This window comes from Talpa europaea, assembly GCF_964194135.1.
Source record: "Talpa europaea genome assembly, chromosome: 6".
Lineage (NCBI taxonomy): Eukaryota > Metazoa > Chordata > Mammalia > Eulipotyphla > Talpidae > Talpa > Talpa europaea.
Window position 1 is genome coordinate 81,729,048 of NC_140072.1, and position 24,754 is coordinate 81,753,801.

The window sequence follows — 24,754 nt, forward strand, 5'->3', positions numbered from 1 at the left end:
TAAATTATGCCTTTAAGCCTTCTCCACCTCTTTTCCTGTATGACCTTGTGCAAGATATCTAGTCATAAATGAAAGGTAGAGGTAGAAATACTTAATGTTGATTTGATTATGATGAATAGTAGTTCATGACATACAGAGCTACTGTGAAGAGGCAGAGACTTTTAAAAATTGCATTGGACTCTTCCGAACAACTATTTCAATATAGGGTATATTGTCAAAAAGCCTCCATTCTTGGAAGCAAATGTACATGGCGATGTCAGGGACCTGGATGCTGTTTAATAAGCTCTTGTTGCTTCCAAGTATGCTTAATTTACTTAGGCTCAGGTGTACTCAGGTAGCCAGTGTGCTCAGAACAGAGAGGCCCTGTTCAAGATTAGGTGAACTGACTCATGACTCATTTGATATCTCTCCTATGGAGCCTGGCCCTCATTGAGTCGGTTCTCTTTTAAGTTGAGATATACCCTCAGCCTTTTCTCCCATTAGTAGCCTCTAGTGTACCCCTTGAATGCTGAGAGTAAGAGACTTATGTTAGTCCACATGCCCCAAGTCAATTCTGAATCAAAACACATATTTCTGTAATAGTTTTGGGAGTGGGGAGGTTGGGGAGGGGAGGCTGAGGAGAGGTGGGAATAATAAAATCTTTTATTTCTCACTCCAGAAAGGATAGATTATTTCTAGTTAAGATGGGATTTGAGTAGAAAAGACAGATTAGAGATAGGATTACACAACAGAAAATACTGTTAATCTAGTCAAGCAAATTTAGATATAATACTGACACAATAGCTGAGACCAAGTCGCTTGGAACTTGTCCAGTGTGAGAATGTCTTGTTGTATTCATTAAAGGATAACTTAAAAACTAGGGGTTGGTTGTAAAATTACTGTTTTTATTTTTTGGTGAGTGGGAGTTAAATGAACTGTTTTTCGAGAAATAAATAGCCACACACTTTTAGCTAGTTAGTCACTCCTAAGATGAGAGTCATGGTTTTGTTAATTTCATCAACATGTTCATTTCTTTCAGCTCCATGTTCATGCATGTCTTTTAACCCGGAAACAAGAAGACTGTCCATAGGTCTAGACAATGGTACAATCTCAGTAAGTACACATAAATAAGATTTCCAGTTGAAATACTTCCTTCTTGTGAAGTGTATATATATATATATATATATGTATATGTGCCTTGTAATGAGAATATTTATTAGTTTTTTTTTTCAAATTGACAAATGAATTCTCTTGTTAAATAAAGTGGAAATTACAGTGCAGGAAATTATAATGAGATGTAGAGAGCAGTTATCAGTCTTAAATGTTGACAAAATTTAGCTTGACCACGGGCACACAGTGACTAGAATAGGAACATATGAAGCCAGTGAGTGAGTCTGTGTGGTGGTGAGAGCAAGCTGCCATACTGGTGATTTTGATCATATGGTTAATCATGGTGTCATATGCTTCCCCACACATGTGGCAGAACGCAGGGAAGAAGTGTCTTAGAGCTGCATGTCTGGTCTTGTCTTTGTTACTCGGTGTTCTACTTCCCCACTTTCTTTCCCTTGTTGTCTCTTCTACTCATTCAGACACATGAATAGAATTCTCTACATTTGTGTGAATTTATAAGGAAGGCTTAGAATCTAGATTTAGTTTGTAGGGTAGATCCAGATACATACTAGACCTTGGGATTATAGATCTTGAGGAAACTGAAGTAGAGATTGGAATTTCAGATTTTATCTACCTACTTAATTACCTTTTTACGTACTTGCTATAGTTTCAACTAGTAAATTAACTAGTAACATGATCTGGTAAATTCTCCATTTCAGTAAATTATTTGCTATTGCCTTTAATTCTGCTTTAAGACCTGCGAGTTGCTACTCTGGCCACCCCTCCTCACAGGGTGATTAGTGTCTGTGTGTGGTGGGGGGGAACCAGGATGTGCCCAGGGTAATCCCTTATTTCCTCCTAAGCCCATGCTCTGGGTACCCGACTCCTATTTCCTGTCCCCAGAGAACATAAAGCCTGCTTCCAGGGCCTGCATAAGCCTTTTCCCTGGATCTGTTCTGAAGAGATATGAAGAGATAAAACCAGCAGTAAATGTACCTTTAGGTCTGAAAGGTAACTAAGGGACAGTGGTTTGAGGTGTGTAGGAAGTCTGTCCATATGCACAAAGCCTCTCAAGGTGTTGATTTGCAAATGGGAAGAGGAAGGTGTGAGTTGGGCCCCCCTACACTAATACACTATGGTATGGAACGTCAAGGAGACTAAAATTGAAAATTTGTAGTGATACTGCCAGATAGTTGAAGGTATATCTGGTAAGACTGGGGGAAAAGGCTACATTTTATTTAATGTTTAACAGTATGTATAACTTTAAAATATCTAGACATATAGAATGTGTGTCTCTAATTGTAATCTTTATACCTACAATTCTTTTTAGTTCTTCCTGTTTTATTCTTTTTTTTACATCATTGTTCATTTTTAAACAATATTTGCTTTCCCCCGCCTCCTCAGGTGTAGCCCCCATAGAATTTCCTTCACCAACGCACCCAGTCTCCTGTGCTCCTCCCTCCCTCCCTCTGATCCCTCTCCCTCCTCCTCCCCTGCAGTATGTTTCTGATTTGTCATTGTCCGTTTTTGCTTAGTTGTGTTTTGTACTGTTACTATTTTTTTTACACTGATGTCTTATTTTGTTCCCCTATATTCCTGTTATAAGTGAAACCATCCGATATTTTTCTTTTTCCTTCTGGCTTATTTCACTAAGCATAATTCCTTCCAACTCCATCCACATTGCTGCGAATGGCATGAGTTTATCTTTTGTGATTGCTGAATAATATTCCATTGTGTATATATACCACATCTTCTTGATCCAGTCATCTATTTTTGGGCATTTGGTTAACCTCTAAAAATGTTAAGAAGTAGGCCTGAAATTTTCCGTTTGCTCTTTAGTCAAAACATTTGTTTGATGATCTTTATGGAAATGTTAACAATATTGTTAAATACAAACTAGTCTATTGACAAAAATATTTATGGAGTTTTTGTAGTTTCCATTGCATATAGTAGATCTCTAAGCTGTTCCTTAGGAAGACAAGAGAAGTTCATGATACAGATCTTTGGCTGCTTTAAAGAGAACCATTTTTAAAAAGGGTGTGGGGAGATAAATTTATTTTAAAAGATAAAGGGAGAAATTGGTTTGTTTGAACTGAAGTATTCATTACAAAGGAAATCTGAAAAGATGACTGGAGCCAAGAATTCATAGAACAGAATGTATTGATATAACACTCTCCTGGAAAAGACTTATTTGTATATCAATGGATGATTCTCCACACTTTTGAAATTAGTGAAGGTGGTTAATGGGTGCTCATAAATTTGAGTCTGAAAACAGGAAAGGTGAGCAAAGTAAGTTATGGAGAGTTCTGGCTATTTATTGTATACAAGAGGCGAAACCATCTTAGCAATTATTCCTTAGTAAATGAAACTGTCAATGAGCTGGAGCATAAGTCAGGAACTGGACTGAGATGCTTCTAGGCATGTCTGTACAAAGTTGAGTTAGCAAAACTTACCTTCATAGGATCTTCTAAAAAAGATTAAGAACCTACTTTTTTAATTACCTTAAACGTACCTCTTTTATGTGGCTTAATATATTGAATTGGGGGGACCTCCCTGGTGGCACAAGGGGTTGACACGCAGTCTGTGAAGCTGTCCGTGGCTGCTGCAACACGAGTTCAATCCTCGGCCAGCGAGCTACCCACATGGCGCAGCAGACCTCTCCTGACTCACCCGCTACTCCCCTCAGCAGTGTATTTCACTCAGTCTGCCTGTTCTGTTCCCCGCTCTGTCTCTGGTGAATCTTCTCACCCCCCCACAGCTCTGGCCTGTACTCCGGTTCTTGTATGTATAAATAAATAAATCTATAAAAAAAAGATAATGAATTGTGTACCTTACCTATTGTCATCTGAAGAATTACATAGATTTCTGAGTTAGGGGAAGCTACATTGAGAGAACAGCTTGTCTAAAGTCCAGAATTCTCATCGATTGCTACAATAACAGCTCTTGATTGAATGTACTTATACAGCCTCAACTATTTAATAGTTTACATTCTGGACATGAGAAATCCTGTTCAGAGTCTATATATTCTCTCTTCCCTGAATATAGCAAATAAATTTAAAAACACATATTGGTTAATTTATTTTGACGTAAAGAAAGGACAAAATCAAAAAGTGAATCTTTGTTTCAGTTTATTTTACAGAATGAAAGAGGCAATTCACCTATATAACTGAGTAGTAAATTAGAAATGCAGTAGATAGACCATTCTTTCAAAAACTGGACCACAGAAAAAGGAGAGAGAGGGTAAGTGCTGGAACAAACCAGGTGTTCAATGTTAGACCAGTGAGAGGGTCCAGAAACAGTTTAGAGACTTTAACTTTGGGAAAGAATGGAGGACTTTTGAGGTAGGAGGGAAAGACAGGCAAGTTTTGAGAAGTAGGAGAGGATTGGCTTTTTTACTTTTCCCATAAAGTAGCAAATTAGGTCACCTGCTGAGAGAAGCTAACATGGGGTAAAGTATGTTTTCATATCTTATCTGTCACTTCTGATCTTAAAATTCAGAATTCCCTTTGCCATCTTGGTCTTCAGGGTCCCAATTATCTCTCAAGGCCTTGTTTAAAATGTTATCTCCTCCCTTTTTGGAGGGAGGAGATGTGGACACAGGTAGTTCCCAAGCTCTACCAGTTGAAATTAGTCAGCCACAATACCTAGTGGGTTAGCTATATTGTGTTCTTAGTTAACTTTCATGAGAAGTTTCAAAGTCTATTTTCTCCATTAAAGTGTCGAGTGTTGAAGCCTTGGCCAGGCTTTTATTCATCTCCTCATCCAGGGGGTCTTAGTGTGGTCCCTTGTACAAATTAGGGGCTCAATGAAAATTTTGTTAAATAAGTTGACTGAAGTAAAAACACTATTATTATTTAATACAACTGGTTTTAATAAATATCTGCTTAAATCCCAAGATAGTATATTTGTCAGTTCTATTGCTATTCAAATATTTTTTGCAATGGGTTACCTTCTGTAGAGGAAAAGTTGTCAATAATTTAATTCATTCTGAATTTTCAGAAATATCTTCTGTTTTAATATTGAAAGAAGTCAGGTTGTACAAACTGTTTATATTGAATTACGACTTTAAAATGTTCTATTGTAGCCAAACAACACATATTACATATCAACTGTGCAAAAGATTATGTTCAATTCTAACATGTGACTCATGCTCTCAAAGAATTTTTCATTCAGGGCCGCCCTGGTGGTGCAGGCGGTTGAGCATCGCGCTGTGAAGCTGTCCACAGCCTCTGCAGCGCTGGTTCGATCCCGTCCGGCCTGCGAGGGTCCCATATGGCGTGGCAGAACTCTCCCTGTCTGCCCGCTGCTCCCCTCAGCAGTGTATTTGGTCAGTCTGCCTGTTCTGTTCCGCGCTCTGTCTCTGGTGAATCCTCTCACCCTCCCGCACCTCTCACCTGTACCCCGGTTCTTGTATAAATAAATAAAATCTTTAAAATAAAAAAAATAATTTTTCATTCATTTGGAGAAAAATTAAGACAGGTTATAAAATAAGTAACTCAAAGTACAAAAAATAGTAAGGGCAAAAGTAGCAGTACACCATTGTGATGTTGGCAAAGCAATCAGGTGAGAAGAGAGTAGGAGAGAATGGTTTCCGACAGCTGCATGGAGTCTGGCTGTGAGCTGGAGTTAGAAAAAGTGCTAGAACCTGATTAGTTAAAGATAGAAAGATAGGGTATTTCAGTCAAAATAAGTGGTAAATAATAGAAAACCAATGGAGGTAAGAAAAGAGCAAGAAACGTTTGGCAGGAAATGAACCAGTTTGAGAAGTGGATTAATAGGGTATAAAGTATAGAGAGTTGTTGGGAGTAAATTGTGAAAGACCTGACTCAGGATAATTAGTTCCCATTGTGTAAGCAACAGGGAAGACTCCTCCGCACCCCCAACCCCTACATCACCACCTCCACAGGTAGACTTTCAAAGGGCATAATGGGGAAAGAAATGTCAACACAGAAATTAAAGAATTTCCATTAAACTAATTTTTACCAACCCTACAGAATAATGGCTGGAGGATAAGTATAGAGATGCATATATAGTCATCTTTATAAATAAATAATATTTCCTTCATAAAATTGCTAGGGCATTAAAGTTTTTATTAAGATCTTGCCAAGATAAGTGTATCATCATTGAAGTTTTTTTTTAAACAAGACCCCAAAATAAAATAAAAATTCGAAGTAACGTGAATTTGGGAGTATACTATTCAAATCAGTAGAACTGCTGATGACAAAGCTGCAGTAATTTTCCTAACATTTTTCTGACAGTTGATTAGGAAACAATTTTGTAAATGTGCAATACAGTGACTTCAATATTAAACTTTGAGGATGATTCAAGATTCCCCTTAAGGAGATAAGATCGTAGACTTATTTTTCTACATCTGATGCTGTCTTAGCCTAGATTAAGTTAAATATTAGTTAGGTCATATGTCAATAGTAGTACCTAAAAGTTCTCTGGACAATTGCAAAGAATTGCCCTAGGATAGTCACTAATAAATTGGAAGTTTGTGTTATTCCACACATCTGGCCATTGCTAAAAGGATTTTGATGTAAGCAGGTATTTTTATTAATAGATGAGTTGTGTATTGCTGTGGGTTATGATGAGCCTTTAAGAGACTGAACCTAGTGGTCAGGTCACATTCTATAGGACAGACAAGCTACCTGTGAATAAAGCACTTCAATAATACCCAAGGTAAGTATATAGCCAGGCTACTACTGCTAGAAAGAAAGGCTTTTGAAAAGCTTCCTCTTGGTCAGCTCAGAGATAACAGTGCTTCAGCAAACTCCCACTTGTCAGACATCATGGTGCATTCTAAGCTTTGTACTTCGAGAGGGCTTGATGTTGCTTCATGTAACTGCATATAACTGTCAATTTTTTCAGTATCTGCATCTAAAAAGTTGGCAAATCAGTAGTGAATGCAAGTGCCAAGAACATTCTTTGGTCGGAGATGATTTTGTGCAGTTCTTTTTGCCAGAATGGGTAGTAGTCTTTTTGCAATCCTGTTTTGCTTCAGTGAGCCTAAGGACCTAATACTGATAGTTTTCTTCCTATACTGAGAATGTATTTATAAAAATGTAACATTTGCTAGTAACTGAGAGAAAAGTTTCCCCCTATGTGTAATGAGGCAAAACAGTGGATTGTGGAGCCCACATACAAGGTGTAGTGCAGGAAGAGCAGTACATAGACAGGGAGGAGCACCTGCTTTGCCAACATAAACATCTCTGGGTCACCACCACCCTGAGTCACTGTAGCGCCCAATTATAGAAAAACAAAGAAACACAGGCCTGGTATTGAAGCCCAGCAATGAACCCCCAGGTCCGGACCAGGGAGGTGCGGGGTACCTAATGACTTTCCTCTCTCTATTAACGTAATCTTGGAGTCTGTTTGCAAGAATGTCTCAGATCAAAGAGTAGCTTTTATAATACCAGGTGACAGCAATCCAGCTATAGGGGTAATAAAGAATAACTGTTTCCTTCACATTCTGCCTCTAGTGAGTTCTTAAACTTTATAGCACAAGAATAAATACCAGATGGCTCTTTGGGGGTTATGTTTCATGACTGTTGTCAAGATACTCTGGGAGGGTGGTTTTCAAAGGTGATTGACATAGAAATGCCACATCGGTCCCTCTGGACTCTGCACAGAATATATTCTTTGCCCATCCAGCCTTCCCCCCCGCCCCAGCCATTCTTCATGTCTATGTTTTATTTAGTAAATGAGAAATATAATAATTTATACATGTTAGAAGATAATAGGTGCTGTGGGGGGAAATAGAGCGGAATAATGAGGATTCTAATTTGAAGATGGGATAAGTGGACAGATTGCAATTTTTAGAAGATTCCATATGTTAGGCCTCATTGAGTAATAGAGTAGGTGTTATCTGAGCTGATGAGTTGAAGTTTTGGGTAGTGAGCCACCCTGATATCTGGGAAATGAGTGTTAACAGAAACTCCATTTCTTTCAACTTAAATCTACAAGGAAAAACATCTGATCATAAATAGTTCTAGTCTAATTCATAAAATGCATAGCATAAAAATTTATGAGTCTCTTGAATTTCAACAAAGGAAAGATCCATTCTGCCCAAAGTGATCATATGAATGACAGAACATTTCAGCCTTGCCTTGAAGGATAAGTTTGAAAAATTGTGGGGATTGGGGAAAGGGAACAGTTTCCTGAGAACGGAGGACCTAATGCAAAGGCCCAGTAGTGGGAACGGGCAGGTGACTGTAAGGACAAACGTGGTTTGGTTGGAAATGCAACCAGAGGGGACATGGCCTCAAGAAGGATGGTTAGGACTTAATGACTAATTGTGTAGGAGAAATTGAGTGGAGCAAAAGGGCCAGTGGCGGGCTGAGCTCATTCATCTAGTATATATCATCTGCTGCTCTCCTGATTGGTCAGGTAGCATCTGTCCTGACTAGCCAGTGTTCCTGGTTTATCAGTTGTTCCTGCTTTCTGGTGTTAGACTTGGGTAACTGGATGTAGGGGTAGAAAGGAAATGTTCCCCTACCCCACTGGGTTTTTCTCAGGTTGGTAAAGCTTTCAAAAATTTAATTAACATCCATATAGGGGAATCAACATGGATGCACATTCTGAAGTTAATTGGGCAAAATAAGGTTATTTCTCATCAGCTAAGGAATGGGATAGGGGCCTCAAGCTTCACAAAGAGAAGGGGGGAGCTGACATGAAGATGATGACTCAGGATGAAGACCACCTTTTCTTTTTTATAAATTAATTTTTTAACCTCATTGTTCATTTTTAAACAATATTTGCTTCCCCCCACCCCCTCAGGTATAGTCCCCATAGTTTCCTTCTCCAACGCACCTGTGCACCATCACCTCAGTCCCCTGTGCTCCTCCCTCCTTCCCTCTGATCCCTCTCCCTCCTCCTCCCCTGTAGTATGTCTCTGATTTATAATTGTCCTTTTTTGCTTTATTATGTTTTGTAATATTATTTTTTTTACACTGATGTCTTATTTGGTTCCCCTATATTCCTACTGTAAGTGAAACCATCCAATACTTTTCTTTTTCCTTCTGGCTTATTTCACTGAGCATAAGTCCTTCTAGTTCCATCCACGTTGCTGCAAATGGCATGAGTTTATTTTTTTGATTGCTGAATAATATTCCATTGTGTATATATCTTCTTCTTTATTGTGCCACATCTTCTTGATCCAGTCATCTATTTTTGGGCATTTGGGTTGTTTCCAGGTTTTACCTATTGTAAATGGTGCTGCAATAAACATAGGTGTACAGGTGTTCTTTTGAATCAATTTTTTTTTTTTTTGTCATTTGGATAGATCCCTAGCAGTGGAATTGCTGGGTCGTATGGTAGCTCCATTTTCAGTAGACTGAGGAACCTCCAGACAGCTTTCCATAGTGGTTGAACCAGTTTGCACTCCCACCAGCAATGTAGGAGAGTTCCTTTTTCACCACATCCTCGCCAACATTTGTTGTTGCTTGTTTTTTTTTGATATGTGCCATTCTTACTGGTGAAAAGTGGTATCTCAATGTGGTTTTGATTTGCATTTCCCTGATGATAAAGGATGTTGAACATTTTTTCATACGCCTGTTGGCCATTTGCATTTCCTCTTTGGAGAAATGGAAGACCACATTTTCTGTAATTCCATGTTTGCTCTGCCATACAGACAGATTTTCCTGATAGAAAGGCGATTTCTGGGTACTGTCCCCAGTTTTCGTTCTTTTAGTTAGTTAAGGGATTGGTAAAAGTTTCTCTTGAGATTACAGGGTCTTGATAGACCTTAGCTCAAAATAATCCACATGCCAAAGTGGCATGATTAAGAAGGTTGTTTGAACATCTTGGAGGCCCTATCCTTCAAGGGGTAATGGCAGAACCATTAGTGATACTTGTGTTTATCTTTCTTATGTATTTATTGCAATGGACTGTCATCTAGGTTTTCTAAAGAGCAAGTGATTTCAGAATTGGCATTCTAATATTTTTCTTTAGTCATAGAAATTTAAGGAGACATTTGCTAGAGTTTCACTAGCCTTTTGAAGAGACTCTGAAGTTTTTATGTCTCAAACCATTAGTAGATAAAAAAGAGATACCCACGGTTTAAGCCTAGACTGTGCAACCAAACAAGACAGTGACCTTGGACTAGACTTTAGTGTCTCTTAACTTAAGATTCTCTAAAGAATGAGCCATTGTGGTAGGCATTCTCTGACACCCCTTACAAAATCTAAAGTTTCAGGAAATCCAAAACCAAACCAAAGTTCCAAACTTATTTCACCAGCTGTTTTCATAAATAAGAACAACAGTCACCACCCTTGGCTGTCAGACTAAATTTCATGACATCACACTATAAGTAATTTTCAATTTCAGCAGGCAGCTTTGATATTTAGGATATTTTGTCAAAAGTTTGGAACTCTTTTTTGTTGTTATTGTTTAAAGATTACGTATTATTCGCAACTAGACTGTATGTAAACTGATATTTTGTCTAATTTGTTGTTTACTGTTACAGCAGAATTTTTCTTGTGTTATAGATGTTTTGTAAAATACATGGTCTTTTTCACCATCCTTGAAGGGTAGTAGAGGCTCAGAATACTTTAGTGACTTTGTATAATACGTTAATGTACTGGCTTCAAAATAGCCTTGAACAGGACATTCCCCATTCATTGAATAACTTCCAGTTTGTCCCTAAGATTCTGAAATTTGCCAGAGGTAGTCTTGGAAGTTGTGGTTTACAAACATGTGCATCTCTTTTCTTTTACTCTATCCTTTCTGTCCTCCTGGGAAAACTATTATTGAAAAACCAACTGCTTCTGGTTACTTGTGTTCAGTAAAACGTGACCATTGATGTGAAGAAAGATCACAACAAGTAAATCTAGAGAGGGGGTGCAGCCAAACCTGTGGCTTATGTGTGGAAAGACCCAGAATTTCCCTTTATGTGTTCTATGTGTAAACTTAAATCTGAACAAGGGTTTATAGAAAGAATTTGTAAAACTCAATTTGTTTCTTTGTTCATGATAATTTGAATCCGGAGAGGTGAAACCACTGCAGTTGTTACACAAACACAGTTATCATTTCTCATTTCAGATGTTCCTTGTATTGTGACACAGGTCTGTTCTCTTAGATACATAACTAGGGGTTTCTTACCAAGTTTACAGCTGAAAATGGGGGTTTGTATTCTTAAAGTCCATGTGGTCAGAAAAAATTAGGGTCATAGGGCATTTGAGAGAAGGGAAAATACATTGACCCTCCCAGTTCCTGGGTGGAGAGAATATTCTATTGTTTGGTAGCCAGCAAAGCCTTTTTTCATGATTTATAAAATAAACAAGAATTTTTTTGTGCACTACAGGCAAATTGGCAGAATCTGAAATGATGATTAATCGAAGCCAAAAGTCCGGTCAATCCCTGAACCCCTATTCTCAAGCCATGGAGAACTATTTTAGTATAATAATACTTTAGTACAATAATACTAAAATATTATTTGCAATTTTTTACTCTCCTTTTCTAACAAAGATTGAATGTAGAAATTGATGTGAAGATTCAGTTGTTTTATACTGATCTAGACATTGATAAGATTTTGCAAAATTGAAAAATAATGCCTCTCTGTATTTATAAAATAAAGAATGCTGTTTGCATTAGCATAATACATTCATTGTTATTTCAATGAATTAATACTTTAATAGTGTTTCAGTTTTGATTTCTATTATGACAAATATGCATAGATGTTACTCATATAAATAAAAACTCTTTAGGTGCCTCAGTACTTTTTAAGAGTAAAGGAATCCAGAGAGCAGAAAGATTGAGAATGGCTGAATTAAACAAAATGACCAAGAGGTACAAATTCCAGGTCAATGTGGAAGTGTGGAGACGGCCACCAGTAAGAACATGAGCATCTTTGGAAGGTCTTCATAGGATTGGAATTGTTTTTGAACTTGTGTAGAAAGGAAAATTAACACATATTGAAAGGAAGCTCAAAACATACTGGTAGAAAAAGACAAAATAACAACCCTGTGTAAGACAGAAACTCCCTCATTCCTTACCCCATGGACTGCTGACCTCCCCTTTTCATAGATATGAAAGAACAGCTAGAGACCATGGGAAGAAAAGGCCTTCGTCTTCTCACATGTAGAAAAGGGTTAGGAAATGAAGATTTTTCTCCCAAGTAAATGTTTAGGCAGTAAATATTTAGCCATTACTTTCTTGGAATTTCTTTTTAAATTCTAAATTTCCCAGTAATTTAAAAAACCATACACTTCAGTATAAAAATGGCCTTCAAAATAATTTCACCATCTGCAAAATGTAAGGTTAAGTTTATTTTGTCATTGTGGGTTTTCTGTTTATTATGTTCCATCTGATTTCAAAAAAGTTTTCATGGTAGCTTCTTGCAAGAATATACATAATAAAATAAAGGTGAGAATAAAAATTGGAGTCAAGACCAGAAATAATATTTTTGTGTGTTCACTAAAATGTGAAGTTAAGCTCTAAGTCGGGGGGATTAGGAATATTAATGTGTGTGTTTTACTGTTCCGATCTTACTGATGAACCAGATATGTTATACAGATGTCTTTCTATACTTAGCTCGCTCTGTGGTGAAAGAACTACGCTTGATGGAAAGATGGAGGTGGTTGTAATTCATTTTTATGACTATTTTCTTTTAGTATTAATTGGTTAAACTGGAAGTGTGCTCTTGGCATAAAGACTGGCTAAGGGTCTTGTGTGCACTGGCTAGGATCTTAGTGAGAAAAAATGGTCAGATCCCTACCTTGAATTTAAACTGGGAGGAGAGAAAGAACACAGCCAGGTGAAACTTAAAAGTCACATTATAGAGAAAGGCTGGAGGGACTGCGTTGGTCACATGCAAGACCAATTTACTAGAGAATAGAAGCTGAGTTGTAAGAAAAGAACTAGTTAAGAACAGACAACAGATTTCACTTAGAGAAAAAACAGAGATACCGGGAAAGAGCCCTGAGCCCACAAGAGAGAGGAGTCAAGTACAGCTTCATTAGCCAGTTGCTTTCTTATTAGGGCCTCTGCCTCTTTACAGTAAACTCTCTCTTCTTAGTGGCTTGAGTTTCTTGTAACCAAGAGCCTGAATAAAACCTAGAATAACACATGTATGTAGATTATGAGGATTAGCATAGTTTGTATGATCAAGACTTGAATTTGGTTCAGAACTTTCTTGTAGCTAAGGCAAAAAGGAGATACTATTAATATTGAAATTGAATGAGAAAAATAGAAGGCAATTTTAAAGGTAGTAATAATTGTCTATCACTGAATTTAACATCAGCCATCTTTATTGTATGGAGGTTCCTTAACAAATTAAAAATAGTATTACCATATAATCCAACAATGAGCAGAATTTAAAACTGGATCTGAAAGAAACATTTGATACCCATGTTCATTGAAGCACTATTCACAATAGTCAAGAAGTGATTGCAACCAAATGTCTACTGACAGATGAATGGTTAAAGAAAATGTGGTATATATATATATATATATATATATATATATATATATATATATACCCAAAGTGGAATATTATGAAGCCTTAAAAAGGAGATCCTGCTACATACTGCAACATCAATGAATATTGAAGACATTGTGCTAAATGAAATAAACAAATACTATATGATTTGTATCTACAGTTGTTAAGGACATAAAAGCAAAAAGTGAAAGATAGTTACCAAGTCTTAAAAGGTGGGAAGGAATTAGTGTTTATGGACATAGAGCTTCAGTTTTTCAGAAGAAAAAGTTTATAGAGATATGTTGCACAATGATGCAGATACGCTTAACACTACTAAACTGTACACTTAGAAATGATTAAGGTGGTAAATTTAATGTTATTTTTTTGCAACAATAAAAAACTCATCCTTGTGTAAGTTAACAGTTTTGAAACATTAAGTAGTGTATCTGACAACATTCTGAACATTTTCTAAAGCAGAGGCAGAAGTGGGTTTTATGTGGAAACATGAAATAAATTTCCCAATATCACAGGATTTTGGTGTTAGATCAGTTTCTCTTTTATGAAGGCAGATGCAGAGAGAAGACACTTTGTTCCCAACTAGAAATGCAGTACATTTGTGTTCAGGAAACTATGTTTGTCTTGCAGGTATTTATGTGGCTTTGCATAGGCACACGAGTAAGAGAACCTCAAAGCTGCGTACTTTAACACCTTTGCAGGGCAGTTAAGCAGCGGACTTGCCTTCCTTTATTCTTTATCACAAGAGTTCCTGTTTATTTTTTGTATGACCTTGCTGATTGCTTTGAGATTTATCTTTTCTGGGGAGAGAGGAAAACCTATATGGAGAATGTGACTATAATTCTGTTTTCATAAAAACTAATTCATCAAGTATAAGTCACTTTATATCCCCTGATAATACGAAAGCATGATAGAATCAGTAGCTAATGCCAATTTTAAGTTATATTTCTATTCCCTAAAGTAGAGCTATATCTTAAGAAATGAGATCATTGGCAAACTTTCAAATAAAAACATGAAACTGTGTGGGGGGTTACCATAATTTGATTATTTGAATTCTTCAATATCTATATCATTGAACTTTAATAGGTGGGCCATGCTTAAAACTCTATAGCATTGTTTACTGCAGAGTCAGAGAGTTAATGGTGACTGAAGTTGTCAAGCTCATCACTTTCTAGTTAAATTATTACTACTAAAAGTTCCTATCTTTTGTAGTGATTGAACATAACTTGAGAGGGAGAGAGGGACAGATGAGGGAATAGGGGAGAGCAGAGGAGAGAAAAGAACATGGTCAAGAAATGTACTTGGCCCAGGGAGGGGATTGCCGTCCCCATGTATGTGCAGGTTGGGCATCTTTGTGGCATTGGAGATACTTGAACATCTTCAGCACGTGGTTCTTACTGTGCCCCTATTGTGCCTAATCCCCTGGATGAAGCCAGAAGCTACAGCAGAGCACTGTGGATCCTAGTCTTTCTTCTGTCCCATTGCTTTGTACATTGCACAGAAGAATCCAGGACACCCAGGAAGATTGTGATATGTAGAAATCTAAGAACAAAGCTATACTTCTCGTTTGCATGAAATCACAGAGCACTGCCAGTTGACCTCTTACTTAGACAGACAAGAAGCTATGTAATAAATTAACTGAGATAAAGTGGCCTCTGTTACCAAACAGGAGCCGAAGTATCTACTTGATAAATGTACTTTTATAAACGAGTAGGAAATAATTATTGTTACTGTGAAACATGCCACAGAGAGGGCTGAGGATGGCATTTTACAAGCTTAAGCCTTGTACATTCATTCTTTGATGACAGGGCATGTGAACAACTTAAGTATGATGTTGCCCAAAGTATATTACTATCTGATTGACTCATTCTGTAGGACCTGATTTTCATAGGAATTCAATCGAGAAAGCATTGATAAATGTATGAATAAGTATTGCTATGGTTTTATTCTTCACTGCATCTCCAGCCCAAATCACTTATGATTGATAACAGCAACCATAAACTGGAGCCTAACCAGCCTTGCATTTCCCATTCCCCCTTTTCTTACCTTCCCTTAATTTGATTTGAAGCATGCCTTCTTCCTTTTTTCTAAATCTTAGGAACAGATCAGTGCTTCATTGCCTTTGGAATTAAGAGTGTGTTAAATGTCCCCTGCAACCAGGTACACATACAGTATCGATCACCCCAGTATAGCTATAATAAATCAGGGTTTTTAGTGGGTCCATCATGTGTCTCCCAGGAACTGTGACATCACTTTTTTCAGGTTTAGTCCAAAGTAACACCTGTAAATCTTTTTTTTTTAATCAGAATTTACCAAGAAATAGAAAAATGATCCCATCCCCCAATTTTTTTTAAAGATTTATTTATGCATATAAGAGCTGGGATGCAGGCCAGAGGTGCAGGGGAGTGAAAGGATTCACCAGAGACAGAGTGGGGAGCAGAACAGGCAGATTGACTGAAGTACACTGCTGAGGGGAGCAGCAGGAAGACAAGAGAGGTCTGCTACGCCATGTGGGTCACCTCCCTGGCCGGGGATTGAACTCGTGCTGCAGTAGCTGCCAATTGCTTCATAGTGCTGACACTTAAGCCCAAAATGGTCCCATAAAGAAATATGAAAATTACTTGAAGAAAATTATTAAATTTACTAATAACACCTTACTCTCTGAATTTAGAGGTTTAGTACAATTCTAATCAAAATTCTTAATGGGACTCTTTATTGTTATACAAAAGGTTATTATACTGATCTACATACAGTTTTTTTAAGTAAAGAAATTAGGACACATGCGACCTCTGTTAACATATTTTATATCTGCAGTAATTAAATCATTTTAGTCTTGACAGCAGAATAGCAGATCAATAGAGCAGAGTTAGATAACCCCAAACAGACCCAATTATATGTAAGAACATAAAATACAGTAAAGAAGATATCACAAGCCAACTGTGGAAGGAAAAGTTATTAAATAAATGGTGCTGAAGCAACTAGTTTGCTTTTCGGAAAAAGATTGATTTTAATCCTCAATTCATGTCTCCAAAATAAACACCAGGAGCTTTAAGCTTACTTATTTGTTTGTTTGTTTGTTTGTTTATTTATTTATACAAGCACTGGGTACAGTCAGAAGCGCAGGAGGGTGAGAGAATTCACCAGAGTCAGAGCGGAGAGTAGAACAGGCAGATCGACAAAGTACACTGCTGAGGGGAGCAGCAGGCGGCAGGAGAGGTCTGCGCGCCATGTGGGACCCTCACCTGGCAGCCAGGGATGGAACCAGCGCTGCAGAGGCTGCAGGCAGCCCAGCGCTCAACTGCTGCACCACCAGGGAGGCCCATAAGCATATTTAAATATTAGAAGTAATGCCTTAAAAAAGAAAAACAAATAATACAAGTAGAATGGACATTTTAAGACAATGGAAATCACAAAGAAAAATAACATTGAAGTACATAAATCTGAAACTTCCCCACATAAGAAAGCTATTTAAAATATTATTTAAATGAAAATAACAGTTGCTTAAAATATGACAGAGAAAGAATAATCTATGAAAGCTATACAAATAGATAAGAAAGATACTACAACCCTCTGTGAAGCAGAAAAATCACAGAAGATGAATTCTAAAGGCTAACAAACATTTCAAAGTGTTTCAAAATTTTTAAGTTCTACTTTGCCTAAATTAATATTGATTTTAGAGTATATATGTTGACTAGAATGAGCTTGATAAGTATGTAGTCACATGGAATGATATACATGGTTTATTATAGGGAAAGAAAACATTGTTAGATGATATTTTTCATTGTATGTATTATTCTAATCATACTTTCCATAATCGTTAACATCTGAGAAATGTCATAAGACCTTTTAATGTTTATCTGCCTCACATTTCTTAGAATGTACGTTTGATCAGAAACATAAGAATGAATAAAATGCTGACAAAATCTCCAAGTGAACAAAAAAAAAAAGTTTAGTAATTCGGCTAACTGGTGATTGTACTGTCTCTGTATTCATTTATACCTGCCTTGTTCCAAAAGCTGAGGTACTTTTTGCCCAAGCTAGACACTCATTTCAGTATATTCAAAATAACATGAATTCAGTAAATACCCAAATTATAATTGTCTTTTTTTTTTTTTAAGATTTTATTTTATTTATACAAAAACCAGGATATAGGCCAGAAGTGCAGGAGGGTGAGAGGATTCACCAGAGACACAGTGGGGAAGAGAACAGGCAGACGGACCAAAATGCACTGCTGAGGGTAACAGCAGGCGAGACAGGAGAGGTCTACCATGACATGTGGGTATCTCCCTGGCCGGCCAGGATTGAACCCGCACTGCAGAGGATACAGACAGCCTCACAGCACTGTGCTCAACTGCTCGTGCTACCAGGGAGGCCCAATAATAGTTGTCTTTAATAAATTCACTTTGTTTGTGTTTATTAGGGTATGTGTTGTCCTCAGAAGAGAGGAGCTCAGAGTAGGCTATTGTCTGCTGGGAGGGAAGATGGAATTGAATTGTTGCTTAGACGTGTGTGTGGCTTCCTTATTTCATAAGCTACACATGGAAAAATACTTCTTAAAAATTAGTCTGCTCTCTTCATTTGTGACTCTAACTCTTCAGAAATGAGAAACGGTTATAGTGCCACTCATTGAAGGAATAATGATACGAATTTCAGGAGTAACAAGTTGAATAGGTTATTACTGCAAAAATCATGGTGAAGAAAATACATTTTGCAGATAAGCGTCAAGGGGAGGATTGGATAGAATAGTGACTACCCTTTGCTACCTTGTACTTCCCTTCACATAACCTCATAATTTACCTTTGTGGCATTTATCACTAAAACAATAAAATACTTCTAAAAAATTACATAAACTATATGAACTCAGTAAATAAATAGCAAGTAAGATGTTTACATGTGTGTCATCCCACCTACCCTTGAAGCCATCAAAGAAAAATTCTCGAAGCCTCCAGTGTTTTGAAAAGATTCATTTAATTTTCTTTTTTGGGGCCTCCTCGGTGGCGCAGCGGTTGAACGCTGGGTTGCGAAGCTGCCCGCTGCCTCTGCAGCGCCGGTTCGATCCCCGGCTGCTCCCCGGCTGCTCCCCGGCTGCTCCCCGGCCACCGGAGGAGGGTCCCACATGGCGCGCAGACCTCTCCTGCCGCCCGCTGCTCCCCTCAGCAGTGTACTTTGGTCCTTCAGCCTGCTCTGCTCCCTGCTCTGGCCCTGGTGAATTCTCTCACCCTCCCGCGCTTCTGACTGTACCCAGTGCTTGTATAAATAAATAAATAAATCTTAAAAAAAAGAATTTATTAAAAAAAAAAATGTTTAAAAAAAAATTTTTCTTTTTTGTTCTGTTTCTAAGCTCAAATAAAGGCATCAATTTATTATATTTTGCAGCTTTCCTTATGTTTGACAATTCACTCTTTAAGTATATATGGATAGTTGGCATTTGAAAGATTCTAAAGAATTCAAAACCTGGCTAGCACCTATAAACAATTGGTTGGCATCTGCATATGGGACATGTATTTTTAGATAAAGCATCCACACACACACACACATACCCCTTTTGTGTGTCCTCACAAAGAGATTATATAATGTGTTATATAGCAGCTAATTTTTTAAGTAAATTTGACATAAACTAATTTCATCAGATTAAGACATGCTATATTCACATATCCATTTGATCAATATTTGTTGCTTAACTATTATGCCAAATACTGTGCTGGGTTACCTAGGAATACAGACATGAGTAAGCTATAGCCTCGAGAAACTTATAATAAGAGGAAATAAATTACTGATGTTAGAAACAAAATCATTAAAATATCTACCTTATTTCTCTAGTAGACAATTGCCATCCATTTACTCACTGGCCAGAGTTTTAGAAATTTTCACTTTGTGCCACTTTTGAAGGAAAAAAAAAATTGAATTGAGCTTATTCTCCAAATTTACCAGTATCAAGTCTGAGCTTAATCCAGTTTCTTTTTCATTCATATTGAAAAGGAAAAAAACAATTTTAGTTATAAGGTAAAAGTTAAAATGACTGCGTTGTTATTTTTAAAAGGTACAAAATGAAGAGTTCTTTAGTAAAAATACTAATGTTAGATATAATTCTGTGATATTTGCTTGATATAGTTGGGATTTATTGAAACAATTATTAGCTTAGAGTTTTTTTGCTTAATATTTTCCTTCTCTTTTCCAGGAGTTTATCCTATCAGAAGATTATAACAAGATGACTCCTGTGAAAAACTATCAAGGTAAGGATGACATTAGTATTTTCATTTATCTGGACTTTGAAATGTTTCTTGATGGCTTCCACTGGCACCACATAGGTCTTAACTTTACAATAGCCGGAAGGACGAAATATAATGCCTTGAGGTAAATATTATCTGTTTTTGAAGTTATAAGCTAAGGCTGAAAGAAACTGGTAACTTGCTTGTTGTCCTGGTAAAGTACAGAGCCAGACCAGGGCACATGACTCTCAAAACCACAGCCCTTGTCTATCTTTTCATTTATCTAAGAGAAGGAATTATAGTTTCATTGGGTCTTCAACAACAGCAGTGAAACTTAGGCTATTTCCAGAGTATAGAGCAGCAACACTTTTGGAAAGGGTTTCTTGACCTGGACCAATGATGTCATGGGTCAGAACATTATAGGAGAACCTCTTAACATACACATGGTGATTGAATCCCAATTGCTTGACTCCATTCATCTTAGATAATCATCCAGTCACACCTCTGTATCTGCAAAGACATAGTGACCCATCTGGATTTGGAAACATTGTAATATTAAGTTATTTCTAGATTTTGAACCTAATTTCATTTTCCTATAGATTTGTTCTTTAATTTTTTTCACAAACCACTTATCAAGTAGTGACTACCTGCTATCCTGTGATTACTGAGGATTGGAATAGTGAATAAGACAGTGTAGCATATCTGCATCTAAGTAGTTTATAATCATGTGGAGGATACAGATGGGTAAATAGACCATTAAAATGTTGTGTGGTAACATCACAACTAATGGTATTCACTCAGCCTTTTGGTGCTACAAAAATTAAGTACAGTCTTTCTTACACATGGCACCCTTTCAATGATTTTTAAATAACCTTGAAAGCTCCCACTTCTGTCCTTTCCTGTTCCCTTATTCTGCCTTTTCTTTCTAGCCTAAAAAGTTTATATCCTCCTTTACATAACCTAAAGATTGTCTTTTTTTAAAAAAAAGATTTTTTTTTTCATTTTCTCATTTTTTATATATATAATAGCTGGGATACAGGTCAGAGGTGTGGGAGGGTGAGAGAATTCACCAGAGACAGAGAAGGGAGCAGAACACGTAGACGGACCAAAAGCACTGCTGAGGGGAGCAGCGGGCACAACAGGAGAGGTCTGCCACGCCATGTGGGAATCTCCCTGGCCATCCGGGAATCAAACCCGTGCTGCAGAGGCTGCGGACAGCTTCACAGCACTGTGCTCAACCCGCTGTGCCACTGGGGAGGCCCTAATCTGAGTTTTGTTCTTAAAAAAAAAAAAGAAATGCTTTGTCCTGGTCACAAATCTTGATCATGTTGGGCTATTTAAAAGTGTGACACATTGTGGTAGGTAGCCTCTGAAATGGCTCTCACCACTCCTCACCTTCTAGTAGTCACACCCCTCCCCTTGAATATAGGCTGGACTTAAAATATGGCAAGTGATGAATATCACTTCCAAGACTGGATTACGAGAGCAGGTCCTCCATCCCACGCACCCTCTTTTGCTCTCTTTCCTACCTGTTCTGATAGAAGCTGTCTTGTTGTGAGGAAACTCATGTTTCCTTTGTAAGGAAACCCATGTGGTATGAGAGGAAGGCCATACAAGCAGCCAATAAGGAACTGAAACCCTTTGTTCAACAGCATATAAAAACTAAATCTAGTCAATAACTATGTGAGAGAGCCATCAAGCTCTCAGGTGAAACCGCTGCCCCATGTCATACTTTGATTCTCTTCTGTGTGACCTTTCAGCAGAAGCACCAAGCTCAGCTGCACAGAGATTTCTGACCCACAGAAACTGAGAAAATGTTTATTGTTTTGGGCCACGAGGTTTTGGGATAATTGTTATATAACAATAGATAAGTAATATATTACATATATTGTGATATGTACAAAATCATATTTCCTACTTCTCTTGGACACTGTTCTTCAAAAGGATAAACTTTCTGGCAGCCACTTTACACTGTGGGTTCATGGGGAATCGTCAACTCAGATCCCTCAACTGTTCTCACCTGAATTGTTATTCAGCTGTATCTCTTGTACTTTCAAAGCTGTTTCTTGGGTTTTTGTTAGTTTTTATCTTTAATGCTTGACTTCACATTCCGTTATTCATGATCTCATTTTATTTAGTCCATCATGTCAGCAAGATATTTTGAAATCTTAATTGTCATTATATAATAACTCTCACTTAGTTTTGTATTTTCTTTAAATATATAATCATTAAATTTATCATCTCTACATCTTTGCTAAAAAATAATGGATCTCAAAAATTCCCGAATGATGAACGCACCACTACAACCCACTTTTCGTATGCCACTATTCTTGGGATCTCTTATATTAATCCAGATTTATATACTTCTAACTGTGTCAGAATATAGTTTCTATATTTTCATTTTTTCTACAAGGGAATTATGAAAAATCAATAACTAGACTGCTGCAGAGACCCTTTTATCACAAACACATTGGGATAATGGCAAATGATCCTTTTGGTTACTGTTTTTGTTGCTCTTTCTAATGCAGTACTCATGAGAAAAGAGGAAGATTCCTATGTGCTAGAAGCAGAATGGCAATGAAACTCAGAATGATATACATATGACCTGACATTGCAGCCATGCTGAGGAGATAAAAAGAACTGCTAATAGCTAGAAGCTTTTATATGAACATTCACTTGGGGATTGGAGATGAAACCTAGGACATTAGTGAGAATGGAAACTAACAACTGAGATTTCTATATAAAGCTGACATCCACAACCCCATGGGGACAAAAAAATCTCCAGTCCTTCACTACAGGGAAGTTCATTATGGAAGACTACAGGGAAATTTACTACTGATCTCAAAATGTAGATAGAAGGGAATAGTCTCTTATGATAAAATCCCACTAGAAAACTTTTGATCTTAAAAGTTCTCATTACAAAAGAAAAAAAAATTATAATTATGGGAGGCAATGGGTGTTTACTAAACTTATTGTGGTTCTCATTTTACACCGTATACATTTGTCACATCATAGTGTTATATACCTTAGACTAACACAATGTTATATATCCAAAGAAAGGAAAGTTTTTGGATTGTACAACAAATGTAAACTAATCATGTAGTGCTAGAAACTCCAAGTTCAAAATTTAACATAGGAATTGTTCCTTGGTGTTGTTATCCCTGCTAAGGGATAAGTAAAATTGCCAAAGCTCTCTTTAACACAACAAATTACATCATGATCCCACAACAACCACAAACCCTGCTTAAGATGAATTCATAATAATTTTTTTAACTACAGAATCAAATTAAAACACCATGAGTAAATATTAGCAGATATCACAAACTGCTGGAGGGATTTCTTAGATAATGCTCAACAGTCTGAAAAGAGAATATAACATGTTTTAAGTGACTAAAGAAATATAAGGAGGTATAAAAACCAGAAGCTTTTAGATATGAAAAGGGCATTGAAAGTAAATCAGGAAATAGTGGATGGATTTGATGTTCCTGGAACATCATTGAAGTACCAAGAGAACAAAACAGCCAACAGAGTGATAGCTTTCAAAAAACGGAAGCAAAGTCAACTTTTTTGGACATACCGAACTTTAAAGAACTCATCACCATAGATGTGCAATAAAAAAAATGTTAAAAGAAGTCCTTTGGGAAGAAGAAAATCATGCCTAAAGAAATACAGATCTATATAAAAGAATTAGAAGTTTCAGGCATAATAACTATTGCGTAAGATTTTTGTCCTATTAAAAAATGACAAAGTAGCATGAGGCTCATAATATGTAAAATTAAAGTATATTGCTATGCTAAAACAAAGGGCAGAAGATGGGGAGAAATAAAAGTATATACTATTGTGAGGTTCTTATGCTGTAAATTATTGATGTAATATCATTTGAGGGAAGATTGTGGTAAGTTAAAGATGTTAGCCTTAAAGCAACCATTAAATAACAAATCAAAATATTATAATTAATAAATCAGCCAAGGAGATAAAATGAAATAAATTAACTGCCCTTCCCCTCCCCCAAAGGGGAAGCAGGGAAGGGATAAAGAACAATGGGAAAATAGAAATAGAAAACAGATAGCAAAGTGACGCAGTTATCAGTAATCACATTACATGTTTGTAGTCTAAAGCAAAATAAAAATTAAATACCATCAGATTGAGTGCATATCCAAATACACAGCATAAATACACTTTAACTATAAAGCCTTAAACAAGTTAAAAGTAAAAGAATGGAAGGAGATATACCATGCTAACAGTAATCCAAACAAAGCTAGAAGAGCTATGCTATTATTAGTCAAGGAAAACTTCAGATCAGTAAGTATTACCAGGTACAATGAAGATCATTTTATCATGATAAAGGGGTCAGCCAGTTCATCAGGAAGGTATAACAATCCTAAATATTTATGTATCTAATAAACATAACAGTGAAATACGTGACATAAAATCTGATGAAACTTTAGAAAGAGAAATAGACAGATCCACAATTATAGTTAAAAAATTTTATATTTCTGTCTCAATTATTGACTAAATAAATCAATAATTGATAGACTAAGTAGGAGAAAATCAGTAACTTATAATAGTCATGAACAACACAATCAGCCAGCTGCTCTAATTGACATCTGTAAGGCATTCCATTCAAATAAACCATAGTATATACTCCTTTGAAAAGCACAAAAAAGATTTATCAAGGTCAGTGAGAGTAGGACAAGTTTCCGTAAAAATTTGGTAGGATTCAAGTCACCAATATATGTTTTTTAATCAAGATGGAATCAAAATAGGAGTCAATAATGAAGAACTCTAGAAAATACCAAAGTATTTGGAAGCTAAATAGTACACATTTAAATAATCCATGGGTCAAAGAGAAATTACCATTTTTAACTGAAAATGAAAACAATATATCATAATTTAAGGGATGCTGCTTAAAAAGGTACTTAAGGGGAAATTCATAGTACTAATACCTATATTAGAAGAAAAGAGAGGTCTTAAACCATTGACCTCAACTTCTATCTGAAGAAACCAGATAGAGAAGAAACAA

At 36.8% G+C, this 24,754-nt stretch overlaps 1 protein-coding gene across 1 annotated transcript in view; it reads left to right on the forward strand.

The window, feature by feature from the left end:
• Positions 1-24,754, forward strand: part of WDFY2 (WD repeat and FYVE domain containing 2) — a 168,387-nt gene that overhangs the window by 101,767 nt on the left and 41,866 nt on the right. The window contains exons 3-4 of the mRNA XM_084235688.1: positions 1,019-1,092; positions 19,701-19,755. Coding sequence (XP_084091814.1) covers positions 1,019-1,092; positions 19,701-19,755 — 129 coding nt within the window. The remainder of the gene's footprint in view (positions 1-1,018; positions 1,093-19,700; positions 19,756-24,754) is intronic.